General features: G+C 41.0%; 1 protein-coding gene across 2 annotated transcripts in view; it reads right to left on the reverse strand.

Annotated features, from left to right (window-relative positions):
• Positions 1 to 10,728: 10,728 nt before the first annotated feature.
• The window catches only part of palmdb (palmdelphin b), a 91,021-nt gene continuing 77,443 nt past the window's right edge, over positions 10,729 to 24,306 (reverse strand). The window contains exons 6-8 of one of the 2 annotated variants that reach the window (XM_084747103.1): positions 14,861 to 17,159; positions 14,661 to 14,752; positions 10,729 to 11,638 (exon numbers count right to left, since the gene is read on the reverse strand). In XM_084747103.1, the coding sequence (XP_084603229.1) occupies positions 11,555 to 11,638; positions 14,661 to 14,752; positions 14,861 to 17,159 (2,475 nt within the window). In that variant the 3' untranslated portion in view covers positions 10,729 to 11,554. Of the gene's footprint in view, positions 11,742 to 14,660; positions 14,753 to 14,860; positions 17,160 to 24,306 lie in introns of both variants that reach the window. The other variant, XM_084747104.1, reaches the window with a different exon arrangement.

A 24,306-nucleotide genomic window follows, 5' to 3' on the forward strand; every position in this document is an offset into this window, starting at 1 on the left:
ATAAAAGCAACATTTTTCAGCCCTTGTGTGTGTGTGTGTGTGTGTCACACTGTAGTATATGTGTAGCAGCAATATCCAAATCAAAATGCATATTTCTCCCTTGGTCTGTCATGCTGTTTATCCAACTAGATAGTTTTGGTGTGAGCTGCAGGGTTTTGGAGATATCAGCTGTAGAGATGTCTGTCTTCGCTCCAATATAATGAGACCAAATGGCACTAGTCTCGTGGTGCTCAAAGTGCCAAAACATAATTTGACAAATTCATAACCAGTGTCTCTGTCCAAAAATCATGACCTGGTTACTCAAGATAATCCACAGACCTTGTTGTGAGCAGTTTTTTAATAGATATTTAAGTCCAACATTTAGTCATAACGTGAACATTATAAGACATTTCTTAGGACATCTAACCCTCCTGATAGCTCCATGGTTAAGAAAAAGACAAAATGAAAGAAAAGGATACTGAAGATATCAATATACAACTACTGAATATACAACTCATAGGTATGACTTCGAACAAAATATTGACCCTGTAAATAACTTTTTCAACAACAAAAACAATAATTGTTCTTACTATACTTAGGAACAATTTAACACAAAGGTGAAAACCAATCCTAGATTATCAATTATCCACTTTAACAGCAGGAGTTTATATTTGAACTATCTGAACATAAAAGAATATTTGTATCAATTCAATAAACCATTCAATGTTATTGCTATATCTGAAACATGGCTCAACTCTGAGAAGGGCACAGATTTCAAGTTGGACAGATATGAAATGAGTTACATAATCAAGAAGAACAAAAAAGGAGGAGCTGTAGCACTTTATATAGATAAAAACTTCGATTACAAGGTGTTGGAAGGCATGTCAGTTACTGTTGATGATGTTATGGAATGTATAAGTATAGAAATCTACACGAAAAAAAAGAAAAATGCAGTTGTTAGTAGGGTTGTCACGATACCAGAATTTCAGTAGTCGATACCAATACCTGTGAATTTTCACGATTCTCGATACTAATTCGATACCACGATTAAAAAAAAAAAAAAAAACTCTGCTACTGCCCTATTCAGCTTTTTTGCCTCAGTTGAATTCGAGTCATATTTTCTGTGCCTTTCAAAAGCTTCAGTGATTTTTGACTGTGTTAGTGTGTGACTTTCCTCCTGCTTCTCCTGGTCTGGCTCACACTGATACTGTAAAGGAAAAAAAACTTAGTTTAAATAACATAAGAGACTGTCAGACAGTATCTCATCATGACCCCTTACGTATAATGATGCAGACCGTATCGTTACATTACATTAAACGTCATCTACACAAGGGAACGACTGAGCGAGAGAGTAGAAGCCTGCATGGCTGCGCTTCAGCTGACTCTCATGCCAAAATGACAGAACGTAGCAGGCATATTCGGGTTAACGTATAACGTGACAGTGACAACAGTGATGATGTTTGATGTGTTTCCTTCTTTCGTTTGAAAACTTCTGAGGCACTGTTTGCATGTCGGCTTGTTTGAGTCTAGAATTGCTCCGTATTCATCCGCCTCGAATGCAAAATATTTCCACACGCAACTCTTAGTACCTGTCTTGTCGACGAGCCGACGCGTTGTACCGCTCTCACTTGCTGAAGCTATTTTTTTCTAAGACGGCAGGTTTTATTCTTCAGCACCACTGACTGCTCCATGCTGCTCACATGCGTATAATGCCCCCGTCAGTTCTGCCAAGAATCGACACGGCTCGCTGAGGGAGAAGTAGTATATTCGGTTCTGACGGTACCAGAAAAAAGCAAGTATCGAATTATTTTTTTCGTGTTGGTATCGAATTGGTATCGGAAGTATCGGTTCTTGTGACAACCCTAGTTGTTAGTTGTGTGTACAGAACCCCTGGATCAAATATTGAACCATTTATAGGTAAGATACAGGAAAAGTTTGCTAAAATAAGTCAGAAAGTAATGTTCATTTGAAGGAATTTCAGCACTGATCAGTTAAACCCAAACAAACACAAAAATGACTGATGATTTCACTGACGCCATGAGTCTATATCCAACATCACACTGTGCCACTTTAATAGACAACATATTTACTAATAACATGGATAAAAACACAGTTACCGGGCTATTAATGCATGATATTAGTGATCATTTGTGAGAGATGGGGATGATAATAAAATTAAACATAGGAGAGTGAGGACAGATGAATCTATAGAGGCATTAAGATGTGATTTATTAACACAAAGCTGGAAAGAAGTGTATGAAGAGGATAATGTTGATGGAGCTTATGGCACATTTCTAAACACATTCATAGCACTTTATAACAAAAACTGCCCAAAAACAGCAGTAAACAAGAAGCGTAAATACACGGTTAAGCCATGGATCACTAAGGGTTTACAAAATGCCTGCAAAAAAAAAGAAAAAAAAAAAAAGAAAAACACACTATAAATAATTCATAAAATATAGAACTAGAGAAGCAGAAAATAATTATAAAAGATGTAAAAAATAAATTAACTAGTAGAATGAGGATAGGCAAGAAGGAATATTATAACAAATCATTAGAAAATAACAAAAGAAATATCAGAGGAATACAGAATATATTAAATAGTTTTATTAGAAAAGGAGCAGACAACATTAGTTATCCTAAGTTTTTCATAGATAATGATAAGACTATTAATAATATGAATGATGTGGTTAGTGGGTTTAACAATTGTTGGTGTGGGACCCAAACTAGCAGAAGAAATCAATGATCCATCATTAGAGAGGGGGTGGGATGTTAATGATGAAGGAGATAGAAATCCAAACTCTATTTTTCTCAGAGCAATAGAAGAAAAAGAAATCCTGAGCATTGTAAGTGTAAAAATAAAATGTCTACTGACTGTAATGAAACTGATATGACTCTATTGAAGAAAATCATTGATGGAGTTGTAAACCCACTGACCTACATCTGCAACTTATCCTTCAAAACCGATACATTTCCATGCCAAATGAAAACAGCAAAGGTTGTTCCAGTATTTAGAGCTGGGGATAAACATCAATTCACCAATTACAGACCTGTGTTGCTACTTCCCCACTTTTCTAAAATATTGGAGAAACTTTTTGTTGTAAGGTTGGATGTTTTTGTTGAGAAGAACAAACTGTTGATGGACCGTGAATATGGCTTCAGAGAAAACAGATCAACATCTATGGCACTGATGGGGCTGATAGAAGAAATAACATTTGTAGATGACAGAAAATATGCAATAGGGGTATTTCTCGATTTAAAAAAGGCATTTGATACCATTGATCATGACCTGCTAATCAATAAACTGGAAAGGTATGGCATCAGAGGGGTTGTGTTGAACTGGCTGAATAGCATAAGGAACCATCAACAGTTTGTGCAGAGTGGTGATCATAAATCTTCATGCTTGGACATCACTTGTGGAGTCACACAGGGGTCAGTTGTAGGACCAAAACTGTTTGTTTTGTACATTAATGACATATGCAAAATATCTAAAATATTGATGCTTGTGGATGACATGAATATTTTCTGCTCTGGCGACAATTTACAGCAGCTTTTGAAAGTGGTCACATCAGAAATGAGTGAGTTAAAAATGTGGTTTGACTTAAGATAGACAATGTTTTTATTGAAAGAATATATTAAAACAAATTTCTTGGTGTGATAACAGACCACAGAATCTGCTGGAAACCACACATAACATATGTATGGAAAAAGTTGATGAGGAGTGTTGCAGTTCTGGGCAAAGCCAGATACGTACTGGACCATAAAGCACTGCATACTCTGTACTGTGCTCTGATATTTCCATATTTAAATTATTGTGTTGAGGTATGGGAAAACACCCACAAAACCACCTTACAATCATAAATCATACTGCAAAAAAGAGCCATAAGAATCTTACACAATGTTGGATATCTGGAACACACTAATAACGTGTTTTTAAAGTCACATGAACTGAAATTTATGGATCAGGTGGATTTTAAAACTGCTCAAGTCATGTACAAAGCAAGAAAGAATCTATTACCTGGAATCATACAAAACATGTTTTGGACAGACTGATAAATATGTGCAGATCAATTTGTGGGGTGATTTTGTGGAACGCACTGGGTGAAGAAATCACACAAAGTACAGATATCAGACAGTTTTAAAAAGAGTTTTTGTGTTTTTGCAAGTTACAGAAATGATTAGTGGGAATGTAAAACACACTCAGGGTGATACTGTTGTTTTTTTTTCATCTTGTATTTTCGTATTTGTTTTATACATGAGCAATATTGATTATCAATTATAAAGAAGTGTAGTGATGTAAATGTGGGGTTGATCGATGGAGAGGAGAGTGTATGTATGTAATAGTTTGATTAGTGATGGATTAGTGTAGTGTGGGATCAGGGATAGGACTAGATAACCATGTTGCTTCTTCCTACTCCTTTTCGAACATGAAATATTAATTTATTTCTCATTGTAAGTTTGTTCATTATTTATTGTTTTGTCTCTGTTACAAAATAAATAAATAAAATAAAATCGAATCAAACAATAGAACAGAACCAAAACTTAATTTTATCAACATACAAGTAAGTAATAAATAAACATGAAAAGAAGAAAAGAAACAACAAAACCAAAGAAAAAAAAGAAATAAAACTTATATACCTATACATATATTGACAACAGGCTTTATCAGCTGATATTTGTTTTATGTGATGTGTGACATCAGTCCTTGGGCATTGTCATGTTTTCAAGAACAAGTCCTGGTGTCCTGATAGTCTAGATATGACTTTTTCATAACTTGCTGTGTTAGACATTAGATGGATCAGAGATATGTTATACAGTTAATTTATAAAAAAAGATGTAAGATACAGGAAATACTTTATTACTATTAGAAAGTCTAAAGTAGTTCTGTTAAATTCTACTGCAGGTCTATCTTCAGTAATGATTGGTCATGATTTTTGGGAAGAGGTTTTGAATTTTTCAGATGTATTTTTTTGCTGCTTTGACCACCACAAACTGAGTGCCATTTAGTCACGTTATATTGGAGAGACATCTCTACAGCTGATATCTCCAAAACTCTGCAGCTCGCACCAAAACTACTTGGGTGGATAAACAGCACTACAGGCCAGAGGGAAAAAAACCTGGGTCTTTGCAACTGTCAAAGTACATCCACTAAAACAGCTTGTTTTTGCCAATGAGAGACTCAGATTTTTATTTTAAGTGTCTGACAACATTATGGAAATGATTCAGAGAGAAATATTTTTTGAAAGAGTAAGATCCTTTCTGTTTGACCAGAAACAGCCAATTTACAGAAACATTTTGCCTCTCTGGTCTAATGCTGCCATGATTAGTTAGTTTGTTATTGTGTGACCTTAGGTGTTGTAAATTGTTAGAAAATGATTGGCTGATATTTGTTTCAGAGAACGAAGTTAAACTGTAAATTCTAACACTGACCTTTTACCTAGCATCATCAGGTCAAAGTACAGAACACACTGATCCATGACAAACTTTTAAATTTAAAGGCAAGACATTCCTAGAATTATGTCTGGATGTACATGTTCCCAGAGAACTTAAGATACAAATTTTTTTGAGGATCTTCTGATTTTTACTTTACAACAGTGTTTCTCAAACTTTCCACACCATGTACCACTTCAGACAATACTAAGCTCTCCAAGTACCACCTTACTCTTTTACACTGCTTTGTGCTAGCAGCTGCTGTGGGTTTTTTACTGATGCATCTTAACCCAGAAATGAAAATTCAGTCATTACCTACTCACCTTCACACACGATTGAAGGTTGGGTTTAGCTTTTTAGTCCACAAAACACTGCTGGAGTTTCACAGGAAAACAGTGTTGCAGAATCTCCCAAACAATGGAAGGCTGACTAAATTTTCATTTTAAATCCTTAAAACAGCCACTAGTGCATGTGCTCAATTCACTGTCATCCACTGTATTATCAACATGGCTGCTGGAACTATTCACCTTCTGGTCTGCATTTCTCTTCATAATTGTTCTTGCTTGGAGCCATGACTGTGGTGTTTTAGCACCGTCCATTTTCAGTCTCTAGATTTCTATCTTACTATCTCGCCAACACAGTTTAACTTGTAACTACCAGTAATCAGGCTGATATATATGTATATATATAAAAAAATAGAGGAAAGACAGAAAATCGCATTTCAGTGATCTCACTTTTTTGTATTTTCATTTGAAATTTTGTTGTATTTTGATAGGATTATATGTTTTAAAATAACTAATTTAGTTTTTCTCTGTGACTTCTCTGTGTTTTCTCTCGACTTTTCTCTGTGTACCACCAGTGGTACACGTAGCACCGTGTGGCTTTAGAACCACCATGAAAGCTGTAGTCCTCCACAGAGGATTTCCATTAAACATAATAGAGCTAATAGAGCTCAACAGTTACTCCCCACTTTTTCAACGGCTCTGGTTCCAGAAATGAATTTCCCATCATTCACTCTATTGCCATTTTAGAAAAATACTTTTGAGGCCGGAACCAAACCAACCAACTGTGAGATGAATCATGACCATAAAGGCATTTTTAATAATTATTATTTTAAGAGTGTGGAAACTACCCATCCCACAATCCATTGTAAATAATACTGCTTCTTCTTAAATTTAACTTTTGTGATTATTATAGTTTTTATACTGTTAATAACAGTAGTGTAGTTTGTGTTTTTTGTCTATATAAATTATATTCACTGCAGCATAACAACACTATTAGTATGATTCATGTTAGCTCATAACTAGCCAGCCTGTTTGCAGGGCTGGTAAACATTTCTGTGGTAACAGCGAGCTCTGCCCACCCATTCAAACATTTTGATCACACATCACTAGCACACTATCCTCAATCATAGGATGCAGCATCTCAGTCTCCGCATTTGTCTGTCTGATAGGAGACCTCTCATCAGCTGAACCACCACTGAAATATGAGCATCCCATACTGGTCGCCTTAACAATCGCTAAGAAAACTATACTCCTAAACCAGAAACCCAGAAATAACCCCAGTCTACTACTATCTGATCCAATAAAACAAATATATGAACCAACACCCAGCCTGCTCTGTCAATGACAGACCCCACTATTACACTTTAGGATTGTGGGTAGTGTAGTACCTCTCCATTACATTGTGAATAAAACATTTTTCTTGAAACAAGGTTGATATCATCCAGACCTGTAGTGTACAGGAGGATAAACCATTGTTTGATTATGTCATAGCTCGTGATCAGTCTACCTCGGATGGTTATGTCATTATGATTAATAATCTAAATCCTATCTGCAGAATATAAATTGTATTTCCACTTTCAGAACCTCACTGTTGAGCTCTGTTTAGCATCTTTCGTCTCGTGCCACCCCCACGCTCAAATGTCAGGTTTGCACACACTAATCTCATCACAAGCAGAGCACACTCACGTAACCAAACAAAGAAAGCTATCAAACATTCTTCATATACACTTTTTATTGTTGCACGCACTAATCTCTTCAGAACTTGCATGAGGAATACAAAGTGAGAAGCCCCCGCATATTTAGCCACAAAGAGCCAAATAAACATCATGACAGGCGGGGGCTTTTCACACCGTGTTTCAACATCAGCAAGAGATCCTTGAGATTTGTAAGCTATACTTTAACAATGAAGCATACAAACATGAAATGTAAAACAATGCTGTTTGAAGGGTCAGTTCACCCAAAAATCAAAATTCAGTCATTACCTATTCACCCTCAGGTTGATTGAAGGTTAGGTTCAGTTTATTAGTCCGCAAACACTGCTGGAGTTTCACAGGAAAACGGTGTTGCAGAATCTCCCAAACAATGGACGTGAATGGTGACCAGTTTTCAAACATAAAAAACATAAAATCCCTCCGTAGTGCTTGTCTGGTGTAACCCAAGTCTCCAACATACCGTTCACTATTGCATGCACTCCATGACAACACACACACACACAGTTCAGACAGTGTGCATGTGCATATTAATCTGGCTCCAAGCTAAGGATGTGATGATGATTCAGGCTAAAAACATGGTGGAAATGGCGTCTTTCAAGTCAACCTGGCAAGTCGGGGCTTTAGGAGACTTGGATTATACCAGATGAACAGTATGGAGGCAAGTTTTTTTTTCCCTGTTGTTTCTTTATGTTTGAAAACTGGTCACCATTCACTTCCACTGTTTGGGAGATTCTGCAACACTGTTTTAGTGTGAAACTCCAGCAGTATTTTGTGGACTAACAAAATAAACCCAACCTTCAATTTGCATGAGGGTGAGTAGATAATGCCTGAATTTTCATTTTTGGGTGTAGTATCCCTTTAAGGTCAGTTGAATCTAAGGTCAAGAAAGTACCAAGCTCTTCAAAGCTGCTTTTCAGAGTAGCTGGAAATATCAAGGCTTTGTAAAGAATGATAAACATTTCATTATTAAAATCTGCAGATACCAATATTTAAGAAAATCTCTTTTGGAAATGTGTGTGGTCAAGAAAGTCACAACAAAGGGAACCACAAAGAAAAGTGCTTTAAAGTAAAGACTGGCGTACAAATGCCCTGTTACATCAAAATTCAAAGAACTGCAAAATGTTTGAAAATAAAGTGAGGATTTGATTAAAGATTAACAAGAACATTATGTGGGTATACTGTAGCTTCACTCTATATACTGTAAGAGATCATTCATTTATAGTGCTATTGTATAAAGAATAAAATACTTTAATTTGTGGAAAGCTATTTCATTATTAGGAACTTCCAAAGCACTGATGTGACATTTCCACATCGTGTCATTGGTCCTGTAGTTTGAGCGCTGAGACAGCGCTGTTCACAAATACCTTGTTAGATTGTCTCACTGTAGGTCAGAGAGAATAATGTGGAGCTAGTTCAGGCAGACAACTCAAATGGTTCTGTGTCCTGACATGTCCCTCAGGGAGAGACAAAACTGATGAAAATGAAATCCATTCATCAGCTGACAGATAGAGAAAACCCATGCACAAATGGGGAGAACAGGCAAACTGCACAAAGAAAGAGGCAGGTTTGATCCAAGGCCCCTTCATGTGAGGTGACAGTGCTAACCACCACACCGCTGTGCAGAAAATCAAATGCCTGTTTCTATTTATTCTAGACTTGTACTGAGTTGTCTGAGTGAACTACATTTTTGGAGTGAAAGGTATGGGTATAATATATGTTGTATATTGTGCTGTTTTATGTCCATCCAGCTCACCCTGAAATATCATTTGCAGCAAAAAAGCATAGTATGAAAATACAATTAATATACACTGAGCAATGTTTCATTTGCTTTATCAAGACATACAATAACATCAAAATATGTTTTCAAATCTGATTTACATTTAAAATGTCGAGAAAAGTTTAGCAAAGAGTGGACTCAACAATACATGTGTCTAACATTCAGGCATCTCAGCAAAAAAACCTGCAAATACTTTCAGTTTCCTGTCAGCAATTTATTATCTTCTCTATAAAGAATAGGTTCAGAATTTTTTCCAAGTTTATCTTTATACAGTAGTCACATGCCATATGTGTGTTGACAATTATTGGTCACTGTGATCTTTCCTCCTGTCAATACTGGACATGAAGACATTTCTTTGTGGAGCACCCAGGGGTGTTTCCAGACATTTTTGACAGGGGTGGCATGCAGTGTGCACAACAGTATATTATACCTGTGTTTGAAAATTGTATTTTAAAGCTAAATAGTCCTACAAATCACAGCACAACAGAGTGATATCATAAAATATGATATAAATCTTCAGGATTTTAATCTTTAAATCCTCAGAAAGAAATTATGCCTCTATTTTACATCTATCCTCAGACAGACTTCTAAATTCATCCTCTGCACGCCATTTTGATTTTTATGACTTATTATTTAAATATTTTTTAAATTTATGACGTAGGCTAAATTAACCTTTTAAAAAATTAAAGTAGGCTACATACAAAAGAAAACTATACACATTTAAAAATACTAATCAAACAGTTGGTTAAAACTTAGGTTCTGCTTCTCAAAGAACAGATAACCAATCATACTTGAGGATAATGGGGCGGCACTTGGGGTGGCCAGTTAGATTTCAGGGGTGGTCAGTGCACCCCAACCCCCCCGACCCCCCCCCGAAACACCCCAGGGTGCAACTACACCGTAAAGGATGAGATACAGAAAAACACAATCCTCCTGTGTAAACACACTCTAATGTTCAGCTGAAGCTAACATGAGGCTCGTCTCCTCCAGTGTGTGTGTCCTGACTGAGCTGCAGCAGAGGGACACTTCTCAACACCAGTTTATACTTTGTTTCTGCTGCACCCAAGACCAGAAAATCTTTTAAGGACTTGTGTCCATATAGTGATTTTTTTCTGAGAACCAGCATTTCTTTTCAATTGCTCCTAATGAGTAGAAAGCAAATGCTGCAGCATGTGACTGCTCCAAGCATTTCTAGTTGAACATTTTGAACTTTTCAGAAAACCGCTGGTGTCATCACTGTCACTTTGTTTCAGGCAACAAATCATGTATTAGATGAGGACTTGCAACCCTGGTAACCCAGACAGAAACTATCATAACAGAGGCATAGAGCTCGTTGTTAGCTGTGTAGTCAAACCTCTGTAATGTGAAATCTGTGTGCGGTGTTTTTTCTCATTGCATCACTCATTCTTGAGAATTAGGATAAAACCATATATATATATATATATATATATATATATATATATATATATATATATATATATATATGTATGGTAAAACAAAAACAAAAAACAAAACAAAACAAAAAAACACTATATGGACACAGGGCCTAATGTATTTATATAGATATAATACCACATGTAATATTATATCCGCAATCAACCTGTTTCAACCAAGTTTCAGCAGAACTAAACTCTTCCAGTGTACATATGGCATATGATAACTGTATTAAGATATTAGGATACAGTCTTATTCCTTACTACAGCACTATCCTTTTAAATAAGGCCAAATCAGCAATCAGAGAATAATACTTTTCAAAATGTTTTCTTCCACTGCCAGTTTTTTTGTTTGAGATTCTGTGCTTCTGATTTTGACCTTTTAAACAGTTCTTCAATAGGCAAGGGACAATCCAAAAGAAGGCATGCAGTTATTGAAAATTATTGCATGACATATAAAGAGATAACCTGGGTTTGCCTCTGCAGAGTGCGTTATTTTTGATACCTGCACTGGGACTACCCCATGTATACCATTGCCACTTGTTCAAAATGCTTGTACTGTTTGTTCAGAATTTGGTTTGGAAAGTGTGTGTTGGCACTGCCTTTGTCAATCAGTAATAAATGTTACTTTACTACTTCAACAAGTGGTAGAAGCTGTAACCAGCAGCCTTTGATTCAGACGTGTCAGAGCTGTGTGGGTATCTGAAAATAATGCACACCCCCTGGCTAGCTGTATTGGTTCTCTATGGACTTTGTCCAACTAATGTGTCCACAAACATTCTCATCGTCTTGCTAGTTTTGCCCAAAGCGTCACAAAAGCAGAGAGTTTAGGTTATGTCACAACATGAAACAAACAATTGCAACGCTGCATCTAACTTGAATGAGTAATAACACTGACGACCAATGCCCTTATATGGCAAACTGTTGACTTGTTCCTCCTCAGTCGTTTTTTGTAAACTCGCCCGCCTCCCAGCGCAGAGCCATGGCGCTTTTGCGTCTTCCTCCTGTGTAGACCTCTGGAAACTGAGAAAGACAGCTGGCTGTTTACCTGCTTTCAAAGCACTTCCTCCACCTCCTCATCCACCTCCACCTCCTTCACTTTCTCCTCCTCTCTCAGGTCAACAGACTGAAGGTGGAATAAGCAAATCAGTTTTGCATGGTAGACTTACTAAGCTACATTATGCAACAGTCCTTTCTTTTAATGTAAATTAAGGCAGGGTGCACTCAATGCATGCATACAAATGACTATAAAATAAAAGTAATATTTTCCATTAGGTATAATACGAAACAAGGTTTATTACCTTATGTTTTTATTTTTTACTGATTAGGGCTGGACGAAATATTGAATATATTTGATATATTTGAATAAATATTCAATATAACAGATAACCATGTCATCTTATTTGAGTTTTCTGTGTTTCCGCTGGTCCCTGCTGAGGGGGCGTTCTTCTGCTTTACTAAGCCATGAATTGTGTAGATCAACTTGGGCTGCAGTATGATAGTTACTGAAAGGCAGTGTGCCGTGTTTACTGCCACCAAAAAGACACAAATTCTCTCTTTATTGTTAGATAACTACAGTGTGGAGTACTCTCCACAGCAGTGTTGCTCCAGACTGTGATAAGCTAATGTTAGCTAGTTAGCAGCTAAGAATAATTGTGATTTTTTTCGGACAGGAATGAATAGACCTAAGGCTATTTTAATTATCTTTAGCCTGACTTGTAACTGCTAACCTAACCTGTTCTCATTCCTACTTATCTAAAACCCATATTTTGTCATGCCCCTTGGTATCTTATGCAGCTGCAGAAGTTACTCTTTAGCATCTGTTTGAGGCACACTGGGCTGTCCATTCACGCCAATGTTAGCCCATTTGCAGCATTATAAGACATTACCCAGATAGCACGCATACATCTCGCCGACGTCGGCCTCAGACCATGCGTCAGCATTCTACTCCTGACGTCTGTAAATGCATCTGAGAAGCATTGGCCCATAGCAGGGATATGGTTTGCCAGAGGGCGGGATTATGCGCGCCATTTCAAAGTCGGTGATAGGTGGGCTATGGATCGATACATTGCACGTTATCCAATTGGTGCCAATGGAACTGAGAGCAAGTGTTGGAGACGGAGAGGCTACTTCATGTCAGCCAGGACTGGTCTCCAGGTAAGCTCACTTAAATATATAAAAAATAGCTGTTTTATAAATATGACATTCAGGGTTAGCAAGGTAAGTCGGGATTTAGCAACATAAGTTGTTAAGCCCTGACTGGGTATGCTAGCACAGGTGAAGAGCCCAGATGCTGACTCCTAGCAGGCTAGCTAGCTAGTTTAGCAAACGTTAGTTGCTTATAAGTCACAGACCTGACCAGCAAATGTATCAACTAACTTAATTTATCCATTGCTAGGTAGCTATAGTCTAAGTCTTTCCAGCACATGAACAATCGCCATCTGAACAACAAATCAGTGTTGAATTTGGGAAAGGGTCAGATAACGTTAGTTAGGCTTAGCTGTTACCTAGTAGCTGGTGGGCTTTGGTGTTTTTACAGCTGCGGAGCTAATTTTAGCAGTTAACTGGCAGCTAATGAAGGGAAGCTCTGCTCTGCTCTATTTGTAAATATGACTCGGTGTAATATTTTCTCATAGTTCAGTACTGGTTATGGGCTGTTGTTGGTGTGTTTGCACTGTAAGTGAAGTTAATATCAACCTCACGTAGGTGTGTTTGAGTTTATTGCAGCATCTATGGAAAACATAACAGACTCCAGTTGTTTCTGTCATGTCCCTCCAGTGGTACTTGTGTCAAATGATGTCACTGAAGTGTTTCGCAACATTACAACTTTAATAACATTTTGGTTTCACATGGGACATGAGTCCTGGTCTGGTGGGTGACAGTCTTGTGTTTTTTGAACTATGCCTCTATGCCAGCTCCTTCTTTATACGTCAACAGATTGGTGTGTCTTATTCAACTGTGGATGGGTTTACATCAAAGTCACTTGAAAGGTTCAGTGCATTTCTTTCAGCTGTTAATGGGCGCTATGCCCATCTGTATGAGTCGCCACAGGGTGATGACAACAGGCCAATATTTGACCAGCTGGAGATGAGAAGGGGCTGGCCAACTAGCTAGCTTTTCATAGTAGATTCCATCTAACACTTTACTAGGAACCTTGCTTCCTTAAAGGGCAGGCTTGGCCAGTGGTGGAAGAAGTATTCAGGTCCATTACTACAGCTTGAGATCTGTGTGCCTGAACGTGATGGGACCCAACAGCTTTGGGTCGGGTCATGCTGTATTTCTCACATATTTCATGGACTTATACTAAGTTTGGGCTGTGTTATTATTATTATTATTATTATTATTATTATTATTATTATTTTTGTTGCTGTTGTTGTTGTTGTTATTAGTAATAGTAGTTTTTTTTTTTTTTCATTTTTCTTCCTCATTTTGTTGTTGCCAATTCAACCCCCCCATGCATTGTTCCTGTCACTGCCAACTCCTACTGTTTGGTATATAGAGGAAAGCTTGTTAAGAAAAATGTCAGGCCATAATCAGGTTCAGGCTGAAATATGCTAAGGGGGCGGGTTCGGGTTGGGTTCAGACAGAGTTTCATCAGGCTTGGTCCTTTTCGGGCTCAACTTTTCAGGCCCAATTAAAGTTCTAACTAACACCAACTTGGCCATCAAAAACACAGCTACAAGTAAAAATTCTGCATTTGAAACCTTATTTGTATTGGTAAAAGATGAAGAAACATTTACTTAAAGTACTCATTATGCAGTAAAATGGTGCCTGTTAGGGTTCTACTTTTATATATGATGTTTTTGGATTAATATCACTGCTGCATTAATGTGTACATTGTGTTTTACTGCTGTAAATGTGAAAGATTGAGCTCATTTTAATTACTCTATATAATGGTTTAATCTATAGCAGTGCGTCATATTCTATAAGTTTATATACTTGCAGTATTTGAGAAATTACAGTATTGGGATGTATATTTATAAGCCATATCACCCAGCTCTAATTGATGATAGTGTCTGTAAAGAGGTTTTAAGCAGAAGCTTACTCTGTGATCACAGGATAAAGCAGAGCGATCCATCCTGTAGGCTGTTTTCATCGGAGATGATGGAGAGGACTTGCACTTCAGTGGTACATCAACTGATACCAAAGAACAAAGAAGCAACATTAGATCAAAGATAAACACACAGTGTGTACAGAGTGTTGTAAATAATGTATTGTTCTGTGGTTGGTATTTGGCTGACATACCTGAATTGTCAAATGTCAAAGTGTCCATGTGATTTGTGTTGAACCTGTCTTTGCCGTACAGATTGGCCCTCTCTTTCCTCAGCTCTTCCTCCCTCTGCTTCACCATCTTAATCTCTTCATCCACCAGTGATATTGTGCTCCTTGAACGCAGCTTGAAAAAGGGGTTGTTGAGGAACATTTTTTCCTGGGGCTGGTCACAGGCTTTGCTGAGGGAGAACTCTGAGGCACTGCGAATAATCAGATTGGATGTTTCTAGGATGATGACATTGGAGCTGTTGTCCTCGGAGTGCCACTCGCTGCCCCGAGCTGCCATGTTGTCTTTGCCTTGTCTGGGGCTGGAGGAGAAATCGCTGCTAGGGTCGAGAATGATAACGTTGTTTGCTGACACTTCGTGTTTCAGTGGCTCCTTTGTGGGTGACGAGGTGATGATGAATGATGGTGTGAGTGGAGTGCTTATAGATCTGGGCATACTTCGTGATGGAGCGCAATCAGTTGATTTGCCCATCCTGGAGAAGCCCCTCTCTCTCCTGAAGTTTTCCTCCCTCTCCATTGATATGCGAATCTCTCTTTCAACTGGTGTTTCTGGGTCATCGTAAGGGGACCTGTAACTGGAGTCGTCCAGGCCAGAATCCTCTGAGCAAGGGCTGAATTGGGTGTGAGGATAATCTCCAACAAGATTCAAGCTCTCCAGATCATGTGCTTTCTTCTGGGTTCTTTCAATGTTTCGGACTGGTGTGTACATGAAACTGTGGCTTCCATGGAAGCTGGGCTGCTTGGTTGTAGGAAGGACAATCTTGTTCCTGGTTTGCTCCTCCATTTCCCTCCACTGTTTACGAGCCAGCTGGAAGTCTACGTGCTCTGTGCTAACGTTCTCACTCTTGGTCTCTTGTATCACACAGAAGTCTTTGGGTAACTTCTTGTTTGGATCTGCATTGATGTGCTGTTGGTGGGTGGCGTGGTTATGATTGGCATCTCTGCCATTTTCACTCTCATCCTCAGAGATTTTGGACAAACCTTGAAGACCTAAGGGGTTATATTTAACCTCTTGTGGAGGGGTTGGGAAGGAAATTATATCCTCAGGTTGCTCCAGAACTTCTTCCACCTGTGGGACCTCAAAACGGACCTCCTCAAAATTGTTGTTGTCTGGTTCTTCAAAGTCTGTCACCTCAACTTTCTTCACAAAGAGTTCCTGGGCACTCAGTTGAAGACTGTCCAAATATGAGTCATCATCCTCTTTATTTATAGAGGAGGAGAATATTGCTCTCCATTTCTCATCTGTCTCACTATCCGAGGAGGCCGCTGCAATCTCAACTCTCAGGCATTCATCCATTTCATCAGGGTCAAGGTCATGGCAGGACTCATTAGACACATCTGACATTGCCTCCTCTCTAATGCGCTGCTCTAATACCGACTCCTCTGTAATGGGAGGTTCAAATAGGATGTCATGGGCTGCTGGGTCTTCCTCTGCATCTATTGCCAGATTTTGATAGCCATCATTTTCAGGATTAGGCTCATTATCCTCAGCTTCAGGCTCTGGCCCAGGATACAACTCAGGGTGTTGCTCCAGCTCATGGTAGTGCCCTAGCTCAAGGTCTTGCTCTGGCACCGGGTATACGTCTGTTTCAGGGAATTGATTTGGTTCAGGGTCTTGTTCTGGCTCAGGGTAGTGCCCAACCTCAAAGTCTTGCTCTGGCTCAGGGAATTGATCTAGTTCAGCATCTTGTTCTGGCTCAGGGAACTTTTCTGGTTCAGGATCTAGTTCTGGTTCAGGATACTGCTCTGGCTCAGGGACTTGTTCTTGCTCAGGATCTTGCTCTGGCGTGTCCTGCCTCTTACGATGGGCCTCATTCTCATAAACGCTGTCAGCACTGGAGAGCGTGTCGGACACAGATGAATTGATAGACTCGTTCCTGTTGAGCTCTTCATGCCCTGGTTCTAATATCAAAGCTTCCTTCTGATCCTGACAGGGCATTTCAGGGCAAACACCTGTCTCAGGGCAGTCAGGCTTGTCAGTCTCAATTGTGTCATTTGGTGTGTCGCTTAATAATTTGTCAAGCATGGCGTTTTCCCCTGGGGTGTCTGATGTGTCTGTCTCTGTACAAACTTGCTCATCATCTGCAGTGCAATCCTTCCCCTGCTCAGGTGAATCAGTCACAGCGACCTCCACTTCACAGTCCATCGGCAGCTCTGATTGTTCAGTGGTTTCCATGGTGACAGAGAAGGAGTTGTGATTCTCAGTTGTGCTGCAACCTTCGTTCAGTTCTTTTCCATCTGCCTCTCCATCCACTAAGGTAGCTTTCTGTGAAAAGAGAGAATAAGGAGAAGAGACTGTCATTTTCTTTGTTTGTGCCTTTCTCAAACATATAGCTGAGTTGTGCACCTCATGCATAGTAATCAACAGCAGTGCTTTCACAGTATCCTCATTTCACCCAGGCATTTCTTTGCAGCCTCATCTTCCTCCAGTGTCTCACTGCATTTTTAGTGTCTTTTAATTTCCCTAATGACAAGTCCATTCTTTCAATTTGCTTGTGTGATATTGTCCCAAATATCCAGCAAAAGCTTAACAAAGACAAAGAGATAGAAGCTCATGGATTGCACTCAGCCACTGCGTGACAAGCCAGGACTATTATTTGAACATTTGTTCAATATTGCAGTTGGTGTGACACAGCACATTAGAGAACTCAATCCATCATAGCTTGATTATCTGTATATTTATTGTGAAATACTGTACAAGTAAGACACTGAATTGTCAGACTGAGGATTTTATCTGTTGCGGAGATAATTTTTGTTCATACAAAACTCATCTCAGTGATCATCATCATAATTGGACTGACTCAGTAACACTTCAGGATGTTATTGTGAATGTAATCACATCAATGTGACTTTGGCAAATCCTCCTGAACAAGTCTTGAGGTGCAATAAGCACACTAAAGTTGTCCAAGGACAGCACTTAAACGTTCTGTGCCAGGCGGAGAAACACTTTCAGATGTATCAGATGTGTGGTGATGACAATGCTGGTGGTGTGTGGTCTGTGTGTGTGTGGGAAAGGGGGTGGGGGGTGTAGTTGTTTGTGCTTGCCGTTGCTGTGCTGAGTGAATGCTTCCCTAAGTGGGTTATGTGCAGAAAGAGAGGAAGTACATCAAAAGCAGCTGAATTAGATGGCATTATATCTGTTCTTATGTAAGACTGCGGGGCTGGGTCTGTCTGCCTCCCACACACTGCCAGAGTGTCCCTACAAGATGATTAGCTGAGCCGCACAATCCCTGTGTTCACACATGCACGCACACACATACTCACAGACATTTAAATTACTATTACTAGTCACTGTGAGAGCCATCATGACTACATTCATTGCTTGACTTTTAATTTTTAAGATACACTCCCTGAATGCCAATAAGTCCTCTCAGCTCACTGTGGGTAACTATAGCGACAAAAATACACAGTCTTCAGAAGATCTAAATTAATTTCACATTTTATCTCTGCACACATTGTTGTACTTTGCTGATGTTTTGCACCCAAAGGTGTATGCAGCTGAGAGGGGCTACAACAGGGAGATGAGTTGAAATTTGGGGATTTGCAGGTGCTGCTGCTATAATAAAATCTGGAAATGTGTCTTTAATATTAAAGCAGAGGTTGCATCAGTAATGTGTCACGACTCCAACATGGCAGCAACACAATTCCACTGAATTTGCGTCACCCACAAGCAGTATTTACAGAGTGACACCTCTCGCAAAAGTCAACTTTTGTCTTTGAGTTATGGCTAAATAGACTTTAAGAGTTTTCTTTGTTCCACAATGACGCCTCAAGGTGGTACAGAAGTGTATCGCTGCCATGCCAGAAAAAGAAAAACTGATAAGTATCATGTTATAATGTGCAAAGATTATTGTTATAACAAGATGTTTTCACACTCTTACAATATACAAACTTACCACATAACATCAAGAAACCTTTCTTGTTATAACAACATACTCTATTATTTATAGTTTTATGTTATAATGTGACAACTTATTGTTATAGCATAAAATGTTTTATGTTATAACAATAAGGTTATAACATGAAACAATTTGTAATAACAAACTATGGTATTGCTTATAGAAACATGACATGATAAGTTTTTTTGTAGTGAAAACATGAGTGTTGTTACAACATGAAAAACATTTAACATTATAAAGGTGATGCAAGTTGCAGCAATACACTGTTGTAAGGAGGTATATGGAGTTACAAAAGTAAGAAAACATAAAGTGATAGAGGTAAAGTGGACATCTCTTGAAATCACTCTCTGGATATTGCATTGCTTTTTTACAAGATGAAAAATCTAGATTATAATCCCTGAATGGAGGGGATCATGTATTTGCTTCCCTGAGTGAGTGAGTGAGTGAGTGTTGGAGTGAGTGACCATTGGACCTACAGTTTGTCCGAAGCTAATCTTGAAGACTATCGGACGGAACAGCCTTTTTTTCTTTGTGCACATTCATAACTGTATGCTGATGGGCCTCTATGATTCACAATTCTTTATAAAAGTATTTTTATGACTTTTATGCCTTTTATATTTTTATGACTGGAGGCTTTATGTTTTCAGGTCATGCCATTCTTGTTAACACAATATGTTAAGAACACCTTGATGGAATTTCTTCAAACATGCAACAAATGAGCAATTGAGGTGAAAGATAAATGGATTAGATTTTGATGGTCAAAGATCAAAGGTCAAGGTCAGGGTGACCTCACTTAATTCATTTTTGGTGCTACTCAAGATGTATATGCTATATTAGACAAAATTACACACAAATATCTAATAGGATAAAATGAAATGATGAGGTGATTAAATTTTATATGCAAGAGCTCAAAGGTCAACTTCACTGTGACATCATAATGTTCAGCTCTCTATCAGTACAATAGTGATTGTCCTCTGTACAATAGTCTCTAAGTGAAAATTTTTGCCAAAAAAAACAAAAAACAACAAAAAAAATCACTTACATACACTTCATACCTTTTACTAAAGTCCTTCAGACATGGATGAAAACTGTAGCTTGCCTGGTTGATGGAGACATAAAACTGTAAGACAATAATTCTGTTTTATATGGCCACTGACAACTGACTTGTAAGTCAGTCAAGTGATCAAAAACTGCTTCAATTTGAAAACTAGTTTCAGTTTGGGACAACATATGTAGGGGTCATGTTAAAGTTTGGAGAACTTTGCAAATCTCAGCTGGCTACATCTGGCAGTTGTGGTGCTTTTGCAGTAGGTGCTTCACCATCTGTTGCCTGGCAGGGGTCTGTACTCCACCGAGTGACCTCATCTGGTTTCCAATATTTCCACTCTGACAGTAAAAGTCCCATATCGTCATCATAACTCAATGTTTATTGATGCAATCAACACAAAACATCATAAATATGTTCAAGAAAGTCAAGAACTAAGATTGCATATGGAATTTTGAGTGCAATCAATCAGGAGTGCCACAAAGGCCACAGACAAGTACTCTCATTTGAAAAGGTTAAATACTGTGATTGCAGCATGGTATTTCATATATAGTATGTAATCATGTTGCAGTACACAAACTTTGTTCTGGATGGGTTAAAGGACCTGTATTGAAAACAAAGTTCAGAATGGTGTGATCGGTGTTCTTAAGACCCAAAAGCAGCACTCTGGAAATCTGGGACAGTTGGTAATGGCCCTTTAATTTTACACAAGCAAAACAGGAAACTCGAGCTGACACAGAAACACATGTAAAAGTTCTTTCTTCGGACCTGGAGCCCACACACAGTCTCTGGATGTCTGACGTGAGGAATGGGCGGAGCCAAACCTAGACACAGGACGGAAGGAGAAGCCGTGAGCCCCCGGACCCGTACAGTTCCGTTCACCAGCAGGCAGGAGCGATAGAGAGAGGCTTACTGGAGGCAAAGTAGACAAGGCGAGGAATCCAAAACCAGGAGAGCTGTCCGACGAGGCAGAGGAGCAGACAAGGAGCGTGCAGAGGGGAAATCAGGACCAGGCGGAGGAGTCGGAGCCGGGAGAGCTGACAGGAACAGGAGACGCCGAGGCAGAACTCATGGTCGGGGACGGAAGGCTGGCAAGTTTTCCGGGAGACAGGCGAGGTAGGCTGGTCAGAGAACTTATTCGAGACATCCATCTCAGCCTCTTCTTCCTCGATGGGTGGGTCGTCATCCCCTGAGGAAGGCCCCTCTTCTTCTTCCTTATCGCTGGACACCTCGGACAGAGTCTATATATTGGTGCCCCCACCCGCAGTGGGGATCCTGGAGGGTTGGTCAGGGTGACGGCGATGGAACTCACAGATGAGCAGCGCATCCAGGATGTGACGAGCCGGGACCCATGACCTCTCCTCTGGGCTGTATCCTTCCCAGTCCACAAGGTACTGGAGACCCCTCCCGCGGTGGCGGGAGCGCAGTAGGCGGTGAACCGTGAAGGCAGGACCCCTGTCAATGATCCGGGGAGGTGGTGGCGGCTGAGAAGCAGGCATCAACGGACTCTCTCGAACCGGCTTGACCCTGGAGATGTGGAAGGTTGGGTGGTGCGGGGCAGCTTGAGTCTGACAGCCACAGGGTTGATGACCTTCTCAATCACAAATGGCCCGATGAACTTAGGAGCCAGCTTCTTGGACTTCACCCTCAGAGGAAGGTCCCGGGTCGAGAGCCACACCTTCTGGCCCACCAGATAAGTGGGAGCCCGGGAACAATGGCAGTTGGCGGCCGACGAGTAACGGTCAGCTGCTCGTAGGAGAGCGGCTCTGGCTTGAGTCCAGGTCTGGGGGCAACGGCAGATGAAGACCTCGACGGATGGACAGGAAGCTTCCTTCTCCAGAGCTGGGAACAGCGGCGGCTGGAAGCCGTGGGCGCACTGGAAGCCGTGGGCGCACTGGAAGGGAGAAAGTCCAGTGGCGGAGCTGGTCAGGGTGTTGTGGGCATATTCTACCCACAGCAAATGCTTGGACCAAGTCCAGGGGTGTTTGGATGCCATGCAGCGAAGCACCGTCTCCATCTCTTGACTCATTCTCTCCGACTGGCCATTAGATTGGGGATGGAAGCCAGAGGACAGGCTTGTGGTGGCCCCGATGAGGCTGCAGAACTCCCGCCAGAATACAGACATGAACTGGGGACCTCGATCAGAGACCACAACAGATGGAAGGCCGTGGAGCTGAAACACATGCTGCAGAACTAGTTCAGCAGTCTCTTTGGCTGACGGAAGCTTGGGTAGGGGTACAAAGTGAGCCATCTTGCTGAACCAGTCTACCACTGTCAGGATTGTGGTGAATCCACCCAACAGTGGCAGACCAGTAACAAAGTTCAATGAAATATGGGACCAGGGCCGATGTGGCACAGGCAGAGGTTGCAGGTAACCGGCAGGGGCTTGACGGGAGGATTTGTGTTGACTGCAGATCAGGCAGGCGTTGACAAACTCTTGTGTGTCTTCCTCCAAGGTGGGCCACCAGAACCGTTGCTGCAGGACCTCTTTGGTGCGCTGAATGCCTGGATGACAGGTAAGCTGGGAGCTGTGGGCGCATTGCAGGACGTCAGACCTTAAGCCCTGAGGAACAAACAGGCAGTCATGGGGACAGGAACTGGGACCAGGCTGATCCTCCAAGGCGGCTTTTACACGCTCCTCCACCTCCCAGGTGAGAGAGGCCACCAGACGGGGAGCCGGGAGGATGGTGGCAGGGTCAGGAGCGGTGTCTTCTCCCACAAACTGGCAAGACAGGGCGTCGGGCTTGACGTTGCAGGAGCCCGGCCGATAGGAGTGGGAGAAGTTGAACCTGGTGAAGAACAGTGACCACCGGGCTTGACGGGAGTTCAATCTCTTAGCCGAACGGATGTATTGCAGGTTTTTGTGGTCAGTCCAAACCAGGAAGGGCAATTTTGTCCCCTCCAACCATTGGCGCCACTCCTCTAACGCCAGCTTCACCGCCAACAGTTCTCTGTTCCCAATGTCATAATTTTTCTCCGCCAAAGACAGACGTCAGGAGAAGAAAGCACAGGGATGCATTTCTGGTCCTCACCTGAACGTTGAGAGAGGACAGCTCCAACCCCCACATCAGAGGCATCCACTTCCACTATGAATTGCCTTTCGGGGTCAGGGACCAGGAGAATGGGAGCTGAGCTGTCTAGAGACAGAGGTTCCCCCGGCGTCATCGCTCCCGCTCCTCAGGTGTCAGGCTGGTGCGTCCTACCTGCATGGGTTTGGCCCCCCCTGATGAGGACTCTGTGGCGTAGCTCCCTTCTCCTTGCCTGGATGCGCCTGTCCAGCCTGGTTGTCAGCTCGGTGAGTCCGTCGAGAGAGGGTGGAAGGTCGAAGGAAACCAATTCGGCCTTGATGTATGGTGCTAGCCCATTGAGGAAGGCGTTGCACTGGGCCGCTGAGTTCCAGCTGCTGAGACGGGCCTGGGTACGGAAGTCAATGGCGTAGTCGGCAACAGGTCGGCTCCCCTGTTTCAGGCTCATGAGCCCCCAAGTGGCATCGGGGCCCAAAGAAACAGGTCCAAAAACTTTACGAAGTTCCGCAGAGGAAGCCTGGAAGGAAGAGCAGGCCGGCGTGCCCCTCTCCCACTCTGCCGTTCCCCACAGACACGCTCTGCCACTCAGATGATTGATGGTAAAGGTGACCTTCGCCACCTCTGAGGCAAAGGTGTAGGGCTGCAGAGCAAACAGGATAGAGCAGTTCGTCAGGAACGGGTTGCAGCCCTCAGGGTCCCCAGAATGACGCTCAGGGGTTTTCAAGGTAGGCTGGTCAGAGGCAGGCAGGAAAAGAACGCTGGAAAGTCTCGCATGAATGCAGTAGAACAATCTGGCAAGGAGTGAGAGTGCTGGAGAGGTTATATGCAGGGCTGATTAGGAATGAGCTGCAGCTGTGTTTGCAGGTGAATGGAGTCGGGCTGACGAGGTGGGAGTGGCTGGCAGGTAGAGTGGAGCAGAGGCAGGGAGAGTGGAATTATACTGAGGCAGTGGGACAGGAGGGAAACTGGAAGAATGGAGCTGTGACAATGGATACTACATGGACATTAATGTTTTGATGTGAACATACTGTGATTTGGGATCTTTGTAGATTGTTGCATCAAAATTCCACAATTGTGAAATTCTTCTCAATAAAAAAAAAAAATCTGAATATGTTATTTAAATGAATTTATAATCCAATCACCTTGTTTCCTAGAAATCAGGTTTATATCACACTAAATTATGTTGTGTTAATGAACAATGCTGTGCTACATTTATGGTCACAGTGGCACTCGCCACTCGCAGGCTTGCAAAGGGCAAGACTTGGACTCCAGAGTATTAGTTTTAGTTAACAAAAAAATATTGGTTTAGTTAGTTTTGGTTAAATATTAATAAACACACTGTGTCTCGATTCATTTCAGACTTTTTATGTATTAAACCAGAGTATGATCTGAACTATAACCAAGTGCTACCAGCACCTAAGCAACATGTTATGTACATGTACA

This window comes from Lutjanus erythropterus, chromosome 21 (assembly GCF_056507025.1).
Source record: "Lutjanus erythropterus isolate fLutEry1 chromosome 21, fLutEry1.hap2, whole genome shotgun sequence".
Classification (NCBI taxonomy): domain Eukaryota; kingdom Metazoa; phylum Chordata; class Actinopteri; order Lutjaniformes; family Lutjanidae; genus Lutjanus; species Lutjanus erythropterus.